Genomic DNA, 15,755 nt, shown 5'->3' with positions numbered 1-15,755 from the left:
TGTGTGTGTGTGTGTGTGTGTGTGTGTGTGTGTGTGTGTGTGTGTGTGTGTAAAACATGTGCTTTATTTATTAACAATCTCATCCTAAGTATCCTCTCCTAAATTATTCAAGAAACAATTATGTAACAAAAGTGAATTCTATACCCAGAAGACATGAACCCATTTACACTGAAACCTTATAATCACTTACTTTCTTTTTTTTCCTTTTTTTTTCTTTTTGAAAAAATTTTTTACTGTATTATGTTAGTCACCATATAATACATCATTAGTTTTCAATGTAGTGTTCCATGATTCATTGTTTGCATATAACACCCAGTGCTCCATGTGATACCTACCCTCCTTAATACCCACCACCAGGCTCACCCATTACCCCACCACCCCTCCCCTCTAAAACCTTCAGTTTGTTTCTGAGAGTCCACATTCTCTCACGGCTCATCTCCCCCTCCGATTCCCCACCCCTTCACTTTTCCTTTCCTTCTCCTAATGTCCTCCCTGTTATTCCTTATGCTCCACAAGTAAGTGAAACCATATGATAATTGACTTTCTCTGCTTGACTTATTTCACTCAGTATAATCTCCTCCAGTTCCATCCATGTTGATGCAAAAGTAGGGGATTCATCCTTTCTGATGGCTAAGTAATATTCTGTTGTATATATGGACCACATCTTCTTTATCCATTTGTCTATTGAAGAGCATCTTGGCTCTTTCCACAGTTTGGCTACGGTGGACATTGTTGCTTGAACATTGAGGTACATACATATGACCCTTCTTTTCACTACATCTGTATCTTTTGGGTAAATACCCAGTAGTGCAATTTCAGGGTCATAGGGTAGCTCTATTTTTAATTTTTTGAGGAACCTCCATACTGGTTTCTGAAGTGGCTGCACCAACTTGCATTTCCACCAACAGCATAAGAGGGTCCCCCTTTCTCCACATCCTCTCCAACATTTTTAATTTCTGGACTTGTTCATTTTTGCCATTCTGACTGGTGTTAGCTGGTATCTCAATGTGGTTTTTCCTTTTTTTAAATTTAAATTCAATTAACTAACAGATAATACATCATTAGTTTTTTGTCTGTTTGTTTGTTCATTTGGTGCAAAAGAGTGGTTTATTAAAGCACGGGGACAGGACCCATGGGCAGAAAGAGCTGCTGCAACAGGGTTGAGGGGTGGCTGACTATATATTATGGGGGGTGGGGAAAGTTAGAAAAAGGGAGGTTTTCAAAATGATTTTCATGTTAAAGACTCACAGGATACCAGAGGCCTTGCCATGATCAAATTAAGGTTGTTTTTCCCTCTAGCAAGGCATTAACATGAAAATAGTTGGGAGCTTCCTAGAGGAACATTATACTCTTCCCCCTTCAAGTATCTGTCAATGGGCTACAGGTTATACGGACATTTAATTGTATCTACATTTCCTTCTAGAAGCTAAGTTATTGATAGAAATGCTTTGTTCTTGTAGATTGTTAGTTTTTGATGTAACGTTCAAGGATCCATTAATTGTGTATAACATTCAGTGCTCATCACATCATATGCCCTCCTTAATGCCCAGCACCCTGTTACCCCGTCCCCCCCACCCACCTCCCTTTCTGTAACCCTCTGTTTCCGGAAGTCAAGAGTCTCTCATGGTTTGTCTCCCTCTCTGATTTCTTCCCATTCAGTTTTCCCTCCCTGTTCCTATGACCCTCTGTGTTATTCCTTAGGAAGAATTAATACCTATTCTTCTGAAATTGTTTCAAAAAATAGAAATGGAAGGAAAACTTCCAAACTCATTCCATGAGGCCAGTATTATCCTGATTCCAAAACCAAAGACCCCACTAAAAAAGACAACTAGAGACCAACATCCCTGATAAACATGGATGTAAAAAATTCTCAACAAAATACTAGCAAATAGAGTTCAACAGTACAATAAAGAATCACTCACCACGATCAAGTGAGATTTATTCCTGGGTTGCAAGGTGGTTCAATATTTGCAAATCAATCAAGGTCATACACCACATTAATAAAAGAAAAGATAAGAACCATATGATCTCAATAGATGCAGAAAAAGCATTTGACAAAGTACAGTGTACATTCATGAAAAAGCCCCTCAACAAAATAGGTTTAGAGGGGACATACCTCAATATAATGAAGGTCATACATGAAAAACCCACAGCTAATTTCATCCTCAATGGGGAAAAACTGAGAGCTTTTCCCCTAAGGTTGGTAACATGAAAGTGATGTCCAGTCTCACTACTGTTATTGAACATAGTACTGGAAGTCCTAGCCATCAGTTGGACAACAAAACGAAATAAAGTGCATCCACACTGGCAAGGAAGAAGACAAACTTTCATTCTTTGCAGATGACTTGACGTAGAAAACCCAAAAGACTCAACCAAAAAAACCTGCTTGAACTGATACAAGAATTCAGTCAAGTTGCAGGATACAAAATCAATGTATAGAAATCTGTTGCGTTTCCATACCAATAATGAATCTTTTCTAAAATTTTTTTTTATTTGAGTATAGTTGACACAGAATGTTACATTACTTTCAGGTGCACAACACAGTGATTCAACATTTCTATACACCATGCTGTGCTCGCCACAAGTTTTGTCACCAAACAAGACTTTTACAGTATCACTGACTACATTCTTTATGCTGTATCTTTATTCCCCACAACTTATCCAATCTGTAACTGGAAGCCTGACAATAATTAATTCTTGACTGGATCCTATACCAGTCATACCCCCACCAAAAAAAGCAAACAGACAAAAACAGCTGTAAAGGACATTCTTCGGAAAATTAAGGATATCTGAATACAAACTAGATATTTTATAAGTACTATTTGTATCATGTTTAATTTCTTGAGTATAATAATTATACTGTGATTATGTTAAAGAATGTCTTTTTTCTTAGAAGACACATACTCAAATATTTAACAGTCAAGTCTCAGAATGTATAAAACTCACTTTTATGTTAGGGCTGAGAGAAGAAAATGAGCTCAATACGGCAAAATATTGGTAACTAGTAAATCTAGGGGAATGGATATGTGCTACTTACATTATTCTTGTAACCTGTCTATAGATTTGGAATTTCTCAAAATAAAAAACTAGATAAGAAGACGATTTTTTTTTTAAATTTAGATTCAGGTTAGTTAACATATAGTATAGTATTGGTTTCAGGAGTAGAATTTAGTTATTTGGCACTTAGATATAACACCCAGTGCTCATCACAGAAAGTGCCCATCATCCATTTAGCCCATCCCCAAATAAGCCCCCTCCAGCAACCCTGTTTGTTCTCTAAAGTTGAGTATCTTATGGTTTTGCTTTCCTCTCTGTTTTTATCTTATTTTTCCTTCCCTTCCCTTATGTTTATCTGTTTTGTTTCATAAATTCTACATGAGTGAAATCATACGGTATTTGTCTTTCTCTAACCTATTTCCAATCAGATGATTTTTTGAAGGTTTATTTATTTGAGAAAGAGAGAGAGAGAGAGAGAGCAGTGGGAGGGGCAGAGAGTAAGCAGGGGGAGAGGCAGAGAGAGAGAGAATCTCAAGCACACTGCCCACTCAGTGAAGAGCCCAATGTGGAGCTCCATCTCAGGACCCTGAAATCACAGCCTGAGCCAGCCGAAATCAAGAGTGAGACATTTAACCGACCGAGCCACCCAAGTGCCCCAGATAATTTTTTAAAGGGACTATGCAGAAAAATTATCCCCAAACCAAGTGTTGCCATCTGCCATTCAGTTACGGTTTAAGGGCCAGAACTTGAGTCTTTACTGTTTTCTACTTCCCCTTTTTTCGTTTTCTCTCAAATCTCTTATTCAGGCTTTCACTCTTACCACTCTACACTGCTCCTAACAAGAACTTCAATCTTATTCAACTTCAACAACACCAGATATATTTGATTAGTGTATCCTGTAAATAGTTTCTTCGATTGGTCTCCAGTACACTACTGTTTGATTACCTACCTCCCTGGCCACAACTTTTCAGATTCTTTTCACTGATTTTCCTCTTCATCTTATCTTTAAACACTACAGTTCCCCAGTATTCTGTCTTCACTTCACTTCTTCATCTATAGTAATTTCTTTTCTGTTCTTATTCATGTAGCTTTATATGTCATTTGAACACTAATGACTTCCAAATCTATGTCTAAAGCTCCAAACTCCCCAGAACTCCACATTTATGTAGTCAACTGCTTACTTGACATCTCCACTTGATTAAGAGTCATTTCAAATTTAACATGTTGATCCTAAACATGTTTGATCCTAAAACTGAATCCTTTTATTTCCTCCCCAAAACATATCCCTTCCCAAACTTCCACTTTTCAGTGAATGGCAACCATATCCTCATAGTTATTAAAACAAAAAATCCTGCAGTCATCTTAAATTCCTCTTGGTGGGGCACCTGGGTGGCTCAGTGGGTTAAAGCCTCTGCCTTCAGCTCAGGTCATGATCTCAGGGTCCTGGGATCGAGCCCCGCATCAGGCTCTCTGCTCAGTGGGGAGCCTGCTTCCTCTTCTCTCTCTGCCTGCCTTTCTGCCTACTTGTGATCTCTATCTGTCAGATAAATAAATAAATCTTTAAATTCCTCTTGTTTCCTCTACATGCTCAGCAAATCCTGTCAGCCCTAACTTCAAAATATATACTACCCCTTATCACTTCTTATCACTCCAGTGGATACATGAATCCAAGTTACCATTTTGTCTTCCACGGACTACTATAATATTCCACCAAGTCTCCCTGCTTCTGACCTTTCCCCACTGTAGTTCTAGTCTCAACAAAGCAACCTAGAATAACACTTTTAAAATTAACCACATCCCTCTTCTTTCTGAAAGCGGCTTCCTAGCTCATTCAATAAAAGATAACACCCCTGATAAGGCCTACAAGGCCTTGCAATATTTATCACCTTGCTGCCACTCTGGACTCCTCTCCTTTTACTGACCTCACTTCCACACACTGTAGTCAAACCATCTGCCTTACTATACCTGAACAAGACAGGCACACTTTGCACATAAAGGATTAGAGTAGAGATAAAGCTCATGAATTAGAAGTATTTAAGGGCTTGGAACAGGAAGAGGCTCTGAGAGGAATAACAAAGGGGGGCCCAAGAGGAAGAATGGAAACAAGAATAGTCATAGAAATTAAGGAGGAAAAAAGACACTAAAAAGAGATAGATCATCAAGGTAATATTTATAAAAGTGGAGGGAAAAAGATAAAGGAGAATTAAGTTATAGCAGGGAACAGAGTAAAAATACCATGCATAAAGAAATGGGAAATATATTAACCCATTATAGTTGCTATTTCTGGATGGCAGTATCAAGTGTTTTTATTTGTTCTTATAACATCTGTTGTGTTTTCAGAAGTTTACACTTTTGCCCACATACCTTTGGTTGGGTCCTTTATCCAAAGGCATGGCCCTACATATAGGATATATTCCTTTAGAGATCTCAACAGAAGGCCCAAACTTTTTACCAAGGTCCCTATAACTTTCCAGTTCTTGAACTCTAATATTTTCTCACCAATATTAAGTGGCTGGTAAAGTCTACTCAGTTTGCTAGTTGTACACTTCTACTAAGATTCCTTGAGTTTTATACAGCCCAAAAGAAGCTAGAATTCATTCAATTACTTAGGGGGAATTTGTAAGCAGATTAAGGTCCTAATTCTCTGAGGTTCTCTACTCTCTGGGCTTTAACCTCTTACTTCTTATTAGTTTCCCTGACAGTTCCAAACTTCAACGTCTATTTCCTCATCCCTGAAAGTCTATCACTTTCTGTTTAGGATCTGTTTGCTGCACCACATCAGAGAGAGCTGAAAAATTCTCTGTGGAAAAAAAAAGCCAAAGTAAACATGCACTCTTCTTCCCATATGAATTCCCCCCTCCTTCAAGAATCAAAGTTCTTCAAGATCCTCCCTACATTTGATGAAGAGAAAGAGAGAGAGAAAGGCAAACCAAGAAACAGACTCTTAACTATAGAGAACAAACTGATTACAGAGGGTAAGTGGGGTGGGGAGATGGGTGAAACAGATGATGGGGATTAAAGAGCGCACTCGTGATGAGCACTGGGTGTTGCATGGAAGTGCTGAATCACTAAATTCTGCACCTGCAACTAATATTACACTGTATGTTAACTAACTGGAATTTAAGTAAAAACTTGGGGAAAGAAGATCCTCCTACACTGACTGCTCTTCAACACCTGAAGACAGTTTTTTAAAATACTTTCTTCAGACTTTAGAATATTTTTCTGGAAAATCAAAGTGCAGGAGATTTGTATACTGAATTGATCTTATGTAGCTTTCTAAGGTGTACATCAAAAAGACAGTTTCTCTGCTTCCTTGGAGAAAGAGTGCTTCCAACAAATATGGCGCCCCTGTATAACTCTTTAAGCCATTCTTTGCCTTTCTGAAACAAAGTGAATCTAGGTACGGATTTTTCTGCTAGCAAAGTAGTCCCCAATTTCCTTTACAACTATTATAAATAGGAAAGTTGCTCCTGGATTTAAGATGAGTCCCTTGTTATCAGAAATATATGATTTTGCTGGCATTTTCTGAGGCACTGTTTCTTGATCCCTAAACATTCTATCTCCTTTTCTCATCTCACCTCCATGTAGTTTCTGCCACATTTCAGTTCTCATTAGTCCCATTATTAAACTAAGTGTTATTAAATTAGGGTTATTATTTTTGTGTTTCAAGGTGAGCCATTCACATTCATGAAGTTATTTTCTTAGTACTTTCAGAAATGTATGCCTTCATGGTCCTTGTTTAGACACTCCCTTTTCATTTTTACACAACTTCTATCCAATCTTGATGGTTTTGGCACTCCTTACCTATAAATTTGAGGTAATAGCTTATATGTTGCAAAGGTTCACTAAAAGGATTTTCAAGTTTCCTGTTTCTACATTCTCATGTCTGGTATTTTATAAAAGAAGAAGAGGAACAATAAAGAGTATTCTGGTCATGCATTCATATTAGAATCTTCTTAATTATAGTCTTATTATGCCTCAATAACAAATTTTATCTTAGAAGGCATACCAGTCATTTACTAATACCTCTCATCTCTAAATCCACCCTTCTAAGCACCGACTCTGAGGCCGGGATTTGCCAACTTTGCCTCACAAGCTCCTATGTCTGGTGGAGGGCATTAGAAAGATACTGTGGAAAAGGAAATAAAAAGTGTTACTGTGGTTTCTATAAACCATTCCACCAGAGAAAAGTTGGTTCCAGCCTCCAGTTGCTTTTGACATTCCCAGAAACAACTTCACTGCCCTTCTTCATACATATCAGCAGCAGCCATGTGATTTCATCTCCTCAGAATTTGAGCTCTAGTGTCTCAAGACCCATCATCTAAGTTCCTGAGTTCTGGTACCCCCAACCCATTATCTTTTGTTCCCCCAGCCATTAGACTCCTTTCTGCAGTTATTATTTTGGGTTGTATTGGCATTTCCTTTTTTTTTCTTTCATTTTTTCAAACATGTGTGTTTGAAACTCCCTACATTAAATTCTAACTTATAAAGTGACTTATAAGTTTCTCTTTTCCTGACTCAACCCTAACTAAACTCTGATGCTTTCTCAACCTCTGTTCAAAACATTATTTCTAGTACCAAAAGCTATCATATATAATATCCTAAATTTTACATTTTAAAATGATTAATTTTAAAAATCAAAATTTTATAGTAGCATTTATATTTATTACTTTTAAAATTTGGACATGACAGTAAAGAATTTCTCAAAATCACTCATAATCTGAATGTACAAAAATAACAAATGTTAACATTTTTATATATTTACATCTTGTCTCTCTTCTATTAGAGATTGCACTTGTTACCCTATCAGAAACTATTCTCATAATGCAAATAACTGTAAAAGACATGCTGCATGCATAACTGTTTTTATAAAATTCACAACAATTCAGGTAACCTTTCTAGTATACAAGAAAACAGATTAAAGTTGTCAGTATTTAAGAAATAGTGTGGCCTCAGAATTATATGATATATAATAAAGCAATAAAGCAAATTTATTTTTGGCAGGAAAACATCCTAACAACATATTTTATACTACAAACTAAAAAGAAAAAGGCCTTCCTTTGCAACTTCTAAAAATTATAAATAAATTTAGTAAGGCCAGCTACTCACCCCCTATTACTGACAATTGCCTTTTTCAAGTGAATGTAATTTGCAGGAAAGATCCCCTGTAAAAGAGAAAAGATTTCCCATTAGAAAAGGAAATTCGTGATTACCATCTCAAATATATTAAAATAGCAGCCGGATTTCAGCATGGAAATACTCTATCGATAATACAGTAGATAGGGGTGCGTGGGTGGTTCAGTCGGTTATGTATCTGCCTTAAGCTTAGATCATGACCCTGGGTTCTGGGATGGACCCCTGCATCCGGCTCCCTGCTCAGCAGGGAGCCTGCTTCTTCCTCACCCTCTGTTGGCCGCCCCCTTGCTTGTGCTTGTGCTCTCTCTTGCTCTCAAATAGATAAATAAAATCTTTTTAAAAATACAGTAGATATCTTAGTGTAGCAACCACTTTGCATATTAAGAATGCAAAGTTGCACAAACTATATACATTATATAGGAATTTCATTGTCATATGTACTCAGAGTCCGTCCTCAGGGGAAAACTGTGATCTTAGGCAACTACCAAAAAGACTTTTAAGTTACAGATTGGGAATATTCCATTTAATCACTCTCAGGATATAGACTTATATACAGAACTTGGCCTGTACCTACAAAACCAACAATATTACCTAACCAGCTAATATCACCTATGTTATCCAGCTCTGAGCTGGAGAAACAATTCTCAGACTCTGGCTCACATTTATATTCATAAGAATGAATCAATTTAGAAGTTTTTATAAACATTTCTTCTTTTACTCTTTCATTATAGAGTTTCCATTTTCATATTTGCTATAATTTGATTTCAATTCCTAACAGATAAAAAATGAATTGTTTTTAAAAACAATTAAGTTTTCCAATCAGTGCTTCATTCCTTTTCCTGATGTACGAAACTCCCTTCAAATAAAACACAATGGCCTAAATTTTTTATATTCTCTGGCCTCCACCACTGCTAATAATAAATCTATACGAGACTAGGCCATCAGCAGCTGGACTTTATAGTTTTCAATGTACAGATTTCTCACCTCCTTGGTTAAGTTTATTCCTAAGTTTCTGCTTGCTTTCACTGCTATTTTAAATAGACTGCTGCCTTCCTTTTTTCAGGTATTTCACTGTTAGTGAACAGAAACACAGTTAAATTCTTTGTGTTAATTTTGTATCCCATAACTTTACTGAAGTTTTTTTTTTTTTTTTTAAGATTTTTATTTATTCATTTGACAGAGAAAGAGAGATCACAAGTAGGCAGGCAGGGGGGAGGGAAGCAGGATCCCCACCGAGCAGAGAGCCTGATGCAGGGCTCAATCCCGAGACCCTGAGATCACTACCCGAGCCAATGGCAGAGGCTCAACCCACTGAGCCTCCCAGGTGTCCCTTTACTGAATTTTTCATTGGTTTTAACAGTTTTTTGGTGGAGTCTTTAGGATTTTCTACATATATCATATCATATGCAAGCACATACAATTTTATTTCTTCCTTTCTTATTTGAATAACTTTTGTTTCCTTTTCTTACCTGCTGTTCTGGCTAGGACTTCCAGTATTCTGTTTAATAGGAGTGGTGAGAGTGAGCACCCTTGTCTTGTTGCTCCTCTTAGAGAAAAAGATTTCAACTTTATACCACTGCATATGATGTTAGCTCTGGACTTGTCATATCACGGCCTTTCTTATGCTGAAGTATATTACTTCTAAACCCAAATTGCCAAGTTTTATTCATTAAAGGATTCTGGATTATGTCAAATGCTTTTTCTGCATCTACTGAAATGATTATACAATTTTTATCTTTCATTCTATCAGTAAGATGTATCAAATTTATTAGTTTGGTAATGTTAAACCATCCTTTCGCCCCTTGATATGATCCTTTAAAAGTGCTGTTAAATTCAGGTTGCTAATATTTTGTTGAGAAGTTTTGCATCTGTATTCATCAGGGATATTGTCTTTGGTTCTCTTTTCCTTTATTGTCCTTATCTGGCTTGGGTATCAGGGTATTACTGGCCTCATAAAAAGAGTATGGAAGTGTTCCCTCCTCTTCAGTTTTCTAGAAGAGTTTGAGAACTGGTACTGACTCTTATTTTTTTTTAAGATTTTATTTATTTATTTTGCAGAGAGATCACAAGTAGGCAGAGAGACAGGGGAAAGCAGGCTCCCTGCCGAGCAGAGAGCCTGATGTGGGACTCGATCCCAGGATCCTGAGATCATGTCCTGAGCCAAAGGCAGAGGATCAACCCACTGAACCACCCAGGTGCCCTGGTATTGACTTTTTAAAGTTTGGTAGAATTCACCAGTAAACTCATCAGGACCTAGACTTTTCTTTGTTAGAAGATTTTGGTTGCTCATGCAATCTCCTTACTCACTACTTAGATGATTAACAATTTTTTTATTTCTTCCTGATTTATCCTTGGTAGGTTATATGTTTCTAGGGACTCACCCATTTCCTCCAGGTTATCCAATTTGTTGATATTAATTTGTCATAGCATTCTCTTATAATCCTTTCTATTTCTATGGTATCGTTTTAAATGTTTCCTTTTCATATCTCATTTCATTTAAGTTTTTCCTATTTTCCCTTAGTCTATCTCAGGATTTGTCCATTTTGTTCATCTTTAGGGGGAAAAAACCCCTGTTCTTAGTTTTGTTAATCTTTTCATAGATTTCTGGTCTCTATTTCACTTTTTCCACTCTGATCTTTGTTATTTCCTTCCTTCTGCTAAATTTGAGCATAGTTTTTTTCTTCTTTTTCTAGTTCCTTAAGATGTAAAGTTGGGTTGTTTATTTGACATCTTTCTTTTTTCATATTGTAGGCATGTATTACTATAAAATTCCCTCTTAAAACTGCTTTTGCAGCCTCCCATAGCATACTGTTTCCATTTTAATTTGTGTCAAGGTATCTTTTTATTTCCTTTGTGATTTTTTTTGACCACTGGTTATTCAGAACTGTATTGTTTAATTTGAACATATTTGTGAATTTTCCAGTTTTCTTCCCATTACTGATTTCTACTTTCATACCTTGTAGTCTAAAAAAGATATGTAGTATAATTTCAATCTTCTTAAATTTGCTAAGCCTTGCTATGTGACCTGTCATAGGATTTATTCTGAAGAATGTTCCATTTTCAGTTGAGAATAATGTATATCCTGCTGTTGGTGAATGAAATGTTCTATCTACTTCTGTGAGGTTCGTTTGTTCTAAAGTACAGTTCAAGTCCAATGTCTCTTTGTTGATTTTCTGTCCAGATAATCTATCTACTGAAGTCTCCCACTATTATAATCTAATTCTCCATCTAAATCTGTGTTTAATACATTTATTATATATTAATATATTAGTTTCTGATGCACCTTTATGAACGATGTATCTTCTGGTTGAGTTGATCCTTTTATCATTATATAAATGATTTCTTGATATCTAGTTATACTTTTTGACTTAATGTCTATTTTACTCAGTGTAAGTATAGCTACTTGTGCCCTCTTTTGGTTTCCACTTGCATGAAATATCTTTTTCTATCCCTTTACTTTCAAGCTATATGTATCCTTAAAGCCGGAGTAAGTCTCTTATAGGTGGCATGCAATAAGCTGGGCCTTGTTTTTTAATCAATCCAGCCACATTAGGTCTGTCAATTAGAGAATTCAATCTATTTACATTTAAAGTAATTATCGATAGGTAAAGACTTACTAATGCTATCTTATTATTTCCAATTCTTTTATAATTGCTTTGCTTCTTTCATCTTTTGCTGCCTTCCTTTGTGAACTGATGATTTTCCATAGTGGTATGTTTTGATTCCTTTATCTGTCATCTTCCAGGATTCTGCTGTAGGTTTTGCTTTGTGGTTACCATGGTTTTATGTAACACATCTTATAAGTCTATTTTATACTCATAACAACTTAACTTTGATCATCTATAAAAACTCTACCCTTTTACTCTCCCCTGCTTTGATTTTGATGTCACAATTTACCTGTGTTTGTATTTTATATTTTAAAATTACTATAGCTATGTTTTTAATACTCTCATCTTTTAATACTAGAGTTAATATACCATCATATCATAGTATTAGAGTATTCTAAATCTGACTACATAATAACCTTTACCAGTATGTTTTATATTTTCATGCTTTCATGTTCTTAATCAGTGTTCTTTCATTCAGCTTGAAGAACTCTTTTAGCATTTTGTAAGGCAGGTCTAGTGGTAAATTCCCTCAGCTTTTGTTTAGTTGGGAAAATTAGTATCTCTCCTTCATTTCTGAAGAACGGCTCTGCTAGGGTAAGGATTCTTGGTTGGTGGGGCTTTTTTAAATTTCAACACTTGGACTATATTACCCTACTCTTTTATAGCCTGTTATTATTTTTGCTGAGAAATCCAATGGTAGTCTAATGGGGGGGTAGTTACCTCATAAGTTACCACTTTTGTTTCTTTTGCTGCTTTTAAAATCTTTCCTTGTCTGTGACTTTGACAATTTTATTATAATGTGTCTTGGAGGGGATTTCTTCATGTTCAGTTTGTCTGGTGACCTATGAAGACTATGAACTTAGATGTCCAAATTTCTCCCTAGATTTGGAAAGTTCTTAGCCATTATTTCTTTAAATAGGTTTCCTGACCCCTTTTCCCCCATCTTCTCCTTTTAGAACTCCAATGATTCACAAATTGGTCCCACTGATATGTACCACCTATCATGAAGTCTTTCTTTACTCTTCCTCATTTTTTTCTTCTTTTCCAGTCAGGTTTCCTCTGATTATATAATTTCGAAGTTCCTATCTTTAATTTCACTGATTCTTTCTTCTGCTTGATCAAACCTACTGCTGATGTGCTCTATTACATTTTTTTTCCATTTCATTTACTGAGTTCTTCAACTCCAGAATTTGTTTGGTTCTTTTTCATTATTTATCTCTTTGATAAAATTGATAAATTTTTATATTGTTAATGTATTGTTTTCCTGATTTCACTGAATTGTCTTTCAGTGTTTCCTTTAGCTTATTAAACTTCCTTAAAAGAGCTTTTTTGAGGGGCACTGGGGTGGTTCAGTTATTAAGCGCCTACCTTCGGCTCAGGTCATGATCCCAAGATCCTGGGATCAAGCCCCACATCAGGCTCTCTGCTCAGCGGGAAGCCTGCTTCTCCCTCTCCCACTCCCCCTGCTGTGTTCCCTCTCTTGCTATATCTCTCTTTGTCAAATAAACAAACAAAATCTTAAAAAACAAAACCAGCTTTTTTGAATTCTTTATCAGATAAATTGTAAATCCCCATGTCTTTGGATTCAGTTACTGGAAGATTATGTGGTCCTTCGGTGGAATATGTTTTCTTGGTTTTTTTTTTTCTTTTCTTTTTTTAAATTTAAATTCAATTAGCTTCCTTGGTTTTTCATCTGTCTTGGAGTTCTGTGTTATGGTCTTCAAATCTGAAATAGCAGTCACCTGTCCAGACTTTACTAATTGCCAGCAGGGTAGAAATACCTCCCATGTTCCTCTTAAGAGATTCTGTAATTTCTCAAACCTCCCATGAATTTGCTCCATATTTCTTGCTCACTTTTGTGGCAGAATTCTTCAGCATGAATGCTTTCTATTGATTCTACAATGCACCAGGCTGAGTGCTGTCAGGCTCTCTTGTGTCATCCCAAAGGTCACACTATAACTCAAGTTTGTGGTCTCTGTACTACCGATTCTGCCTGCTTTCCATGTGTATTCAATAACAGTCTTCCAAAGCTTGCTCTTGCCACCATCTTAAAGAGCATGTACAGCGAGCCAGCCGCAGCATAGGGGACATAGGGGATGGCGGGTAGTATGAGGCACAAAGCACTGGGATGCTCGTGGGGCAGTGGGGGAATCCAAAGGTGGGACTTTCCAAGCAGTAAATGGTGGGCTTTTGATAGAGTCTGATGTACAGGAGGTTCTGTGTCTCTTTAATGCCACCCAAAGATCCTATGCACCTCTTTCTACCTCTCAGTCATGGAACTCCCAATTTAGTACTCTGGAGAGGGCAAGACAGAAATGAGACCCTCTGGCAGCATCTGCAGAACTGGAGAAGCTGGATCCTCACTCACATGCACTCTTGTCTTCACAGGAGAAATCATGGGCCTAAAAGGATTTCCTCTGGCCTTTATCTGTGCTGTCTTGTGGTAAAGTTGATATAGGTAAAGTGAAATTTTCCTACTAACCACTCCAATGTACCCAAACTCTTACTTTCTTCTCCAAGAAAGTGCTGGGTGTTCACCTATAGAAACCTAGACATCCACAAAGTTTCTCTCATCCAAGGGAGATTGTCTTCAGAAGCTCCAAGATGACAAAAGGGTCACTTCAGGATACACATCTGGGACTGGGGTCTATCTGCCTATTACATAATGCACAGGTAGGTGAGACTTCTCCTGGGTCCCTTGTTTGATGAAGGATGCTACAGGTCCCCAAAACACTTTTGTTTGTGGATGGAAACAAAATATTTGTTTTTGAGAGTGAGAACAAAAACTAGGGACATCTTATAGCACCACGAAGCTGACATCAAGTATACCAGTAATACATTTTATACATTGGCCCATAATAAAAGATAACTTATGTCAACAGGGAATCCTAATATAGGAAAATATGGACGTAAAATAGAATAAAACACACAACTTCATGCAACCAAAACTAAGCAATGACAACCTATTACCTATAAAGGAAGACTAGAAAAAAGCTAAAAAGGCATAAAATTAGCATATGCTTCCAGGAAGATGGATGAGATATATTTTTCACTAATCCTCCTGCTAAATACAACAAAAAACTTTGGGCATATATGTAACAAATACATAAATATATACATATTTCACACATATAACATCATATATAAAGCATAGATATACATTGTATATTAAAAACTCTAGAAAGAAATGTATTTTTAAAAAATAGGAAGATTCTGAAAGGTGCAGAGAAAAAGGCAGACCAGCTAGGGACCTTGAGATGCTAGAAAGAACACAGTGGTGCATTCCCTAGATTTTCTTTTACCTTATACATCTGTTATTTGAAGCTGAAAAAGCTAGAAACCAAGAAATACCAAAAGGCACAGACAAAATAAGACTGTTCCTTCTAGCTTAAGAACCAGGAAAAGTCAGCCTGTCAACAAAGAAAACACCTTAGTAATAAACACTATATTGATTCCAAACATCACCAAAAATGAAAGAAAAAAAAGTTGTGGCCCAACTCTCACCCACGCAAGCAAGGTTAACTGGAGAAATTGGACTTTCACCTTCATCAGACTATAATTAACACATTCAAGTCTTTTTTTTTTTTTTAATTTCCTTTCAGCGTAACAGTATTCATTGTTTTTGCACCACACCCAGTGCTCCATGCAATCCGTGTCCTCTCTAATACCCACCACCTGGTTCCCCCAACCTCCCACCCCCTGCCCCTTCAAAACCCTCAGATTGTTTTTCAGAGTCCATAGTCTCTCAGGGTTCACCTCCCCTTCCAATTTCCTTCAACTCCCTTCTCCTCTCTAACTCCCCTTGTCCTCCATACTATTTGTTATGCTCCACAAAGAAGTGAAACCATATGATAATTGACTCTCTCTGCTTGACTTATTTCACTCAGCATAATCTCTTCCAGTCCCATCCATGTTGCTACAAAAGTTGGGTATTCATCCTTTCTGATGGAGGCATGATACTTCATATTGTATATGGACCACATCTTCCTTATCCATCCGTCCATTGAAGGGCAT

The 15,755-nt window shown here is 36.8% G+C and overlaps 1 protein-coding gene across 1 annotated transcript in view; it reads right to left on the bottom strand.

Moving 5' to 3' along the window:
- LOC111144134 (dedicator of cytokinesis 3) overlaps positions 1-15,755 on the bottom strand; it is a 588,346-nt gene that overhangs the window by 383,507 nt on the left and 189,084 nt on the right. The window contains exon 4 of the mRNA XM_022498293.1: positions 8,107-8,162. Within this exon, the coding sequence (XP_022354001.1) occupies positions 8,107-8,162 (56 nt within the window). The remainder of the gene's footprint in view (positions 1-8,106; positions 8,163-15,755) is intronic.

This window comes from Enhydra lutris, unplaced genomic scaffold (genome assembly GCF_002288905.1).
Source record: "Enhydra lutris kenyoni isolate GAN:26980312 unplaced genomic scaffold, ASM228890v2 scaffoldscaffold10, whole genome shotgun sequence".
In the NCBI taxonomy this organism is placed as follows: Eukaryota; Metazoa; Chordata; class Mammalia; order Carnivora; family Mustelidae; genus Enhydra; species Enhydra lutris.
Note: the sequence above shows the minus strand (reverse complement) of the source record. Positions and strands in the feature narration are given on the sequence as shown.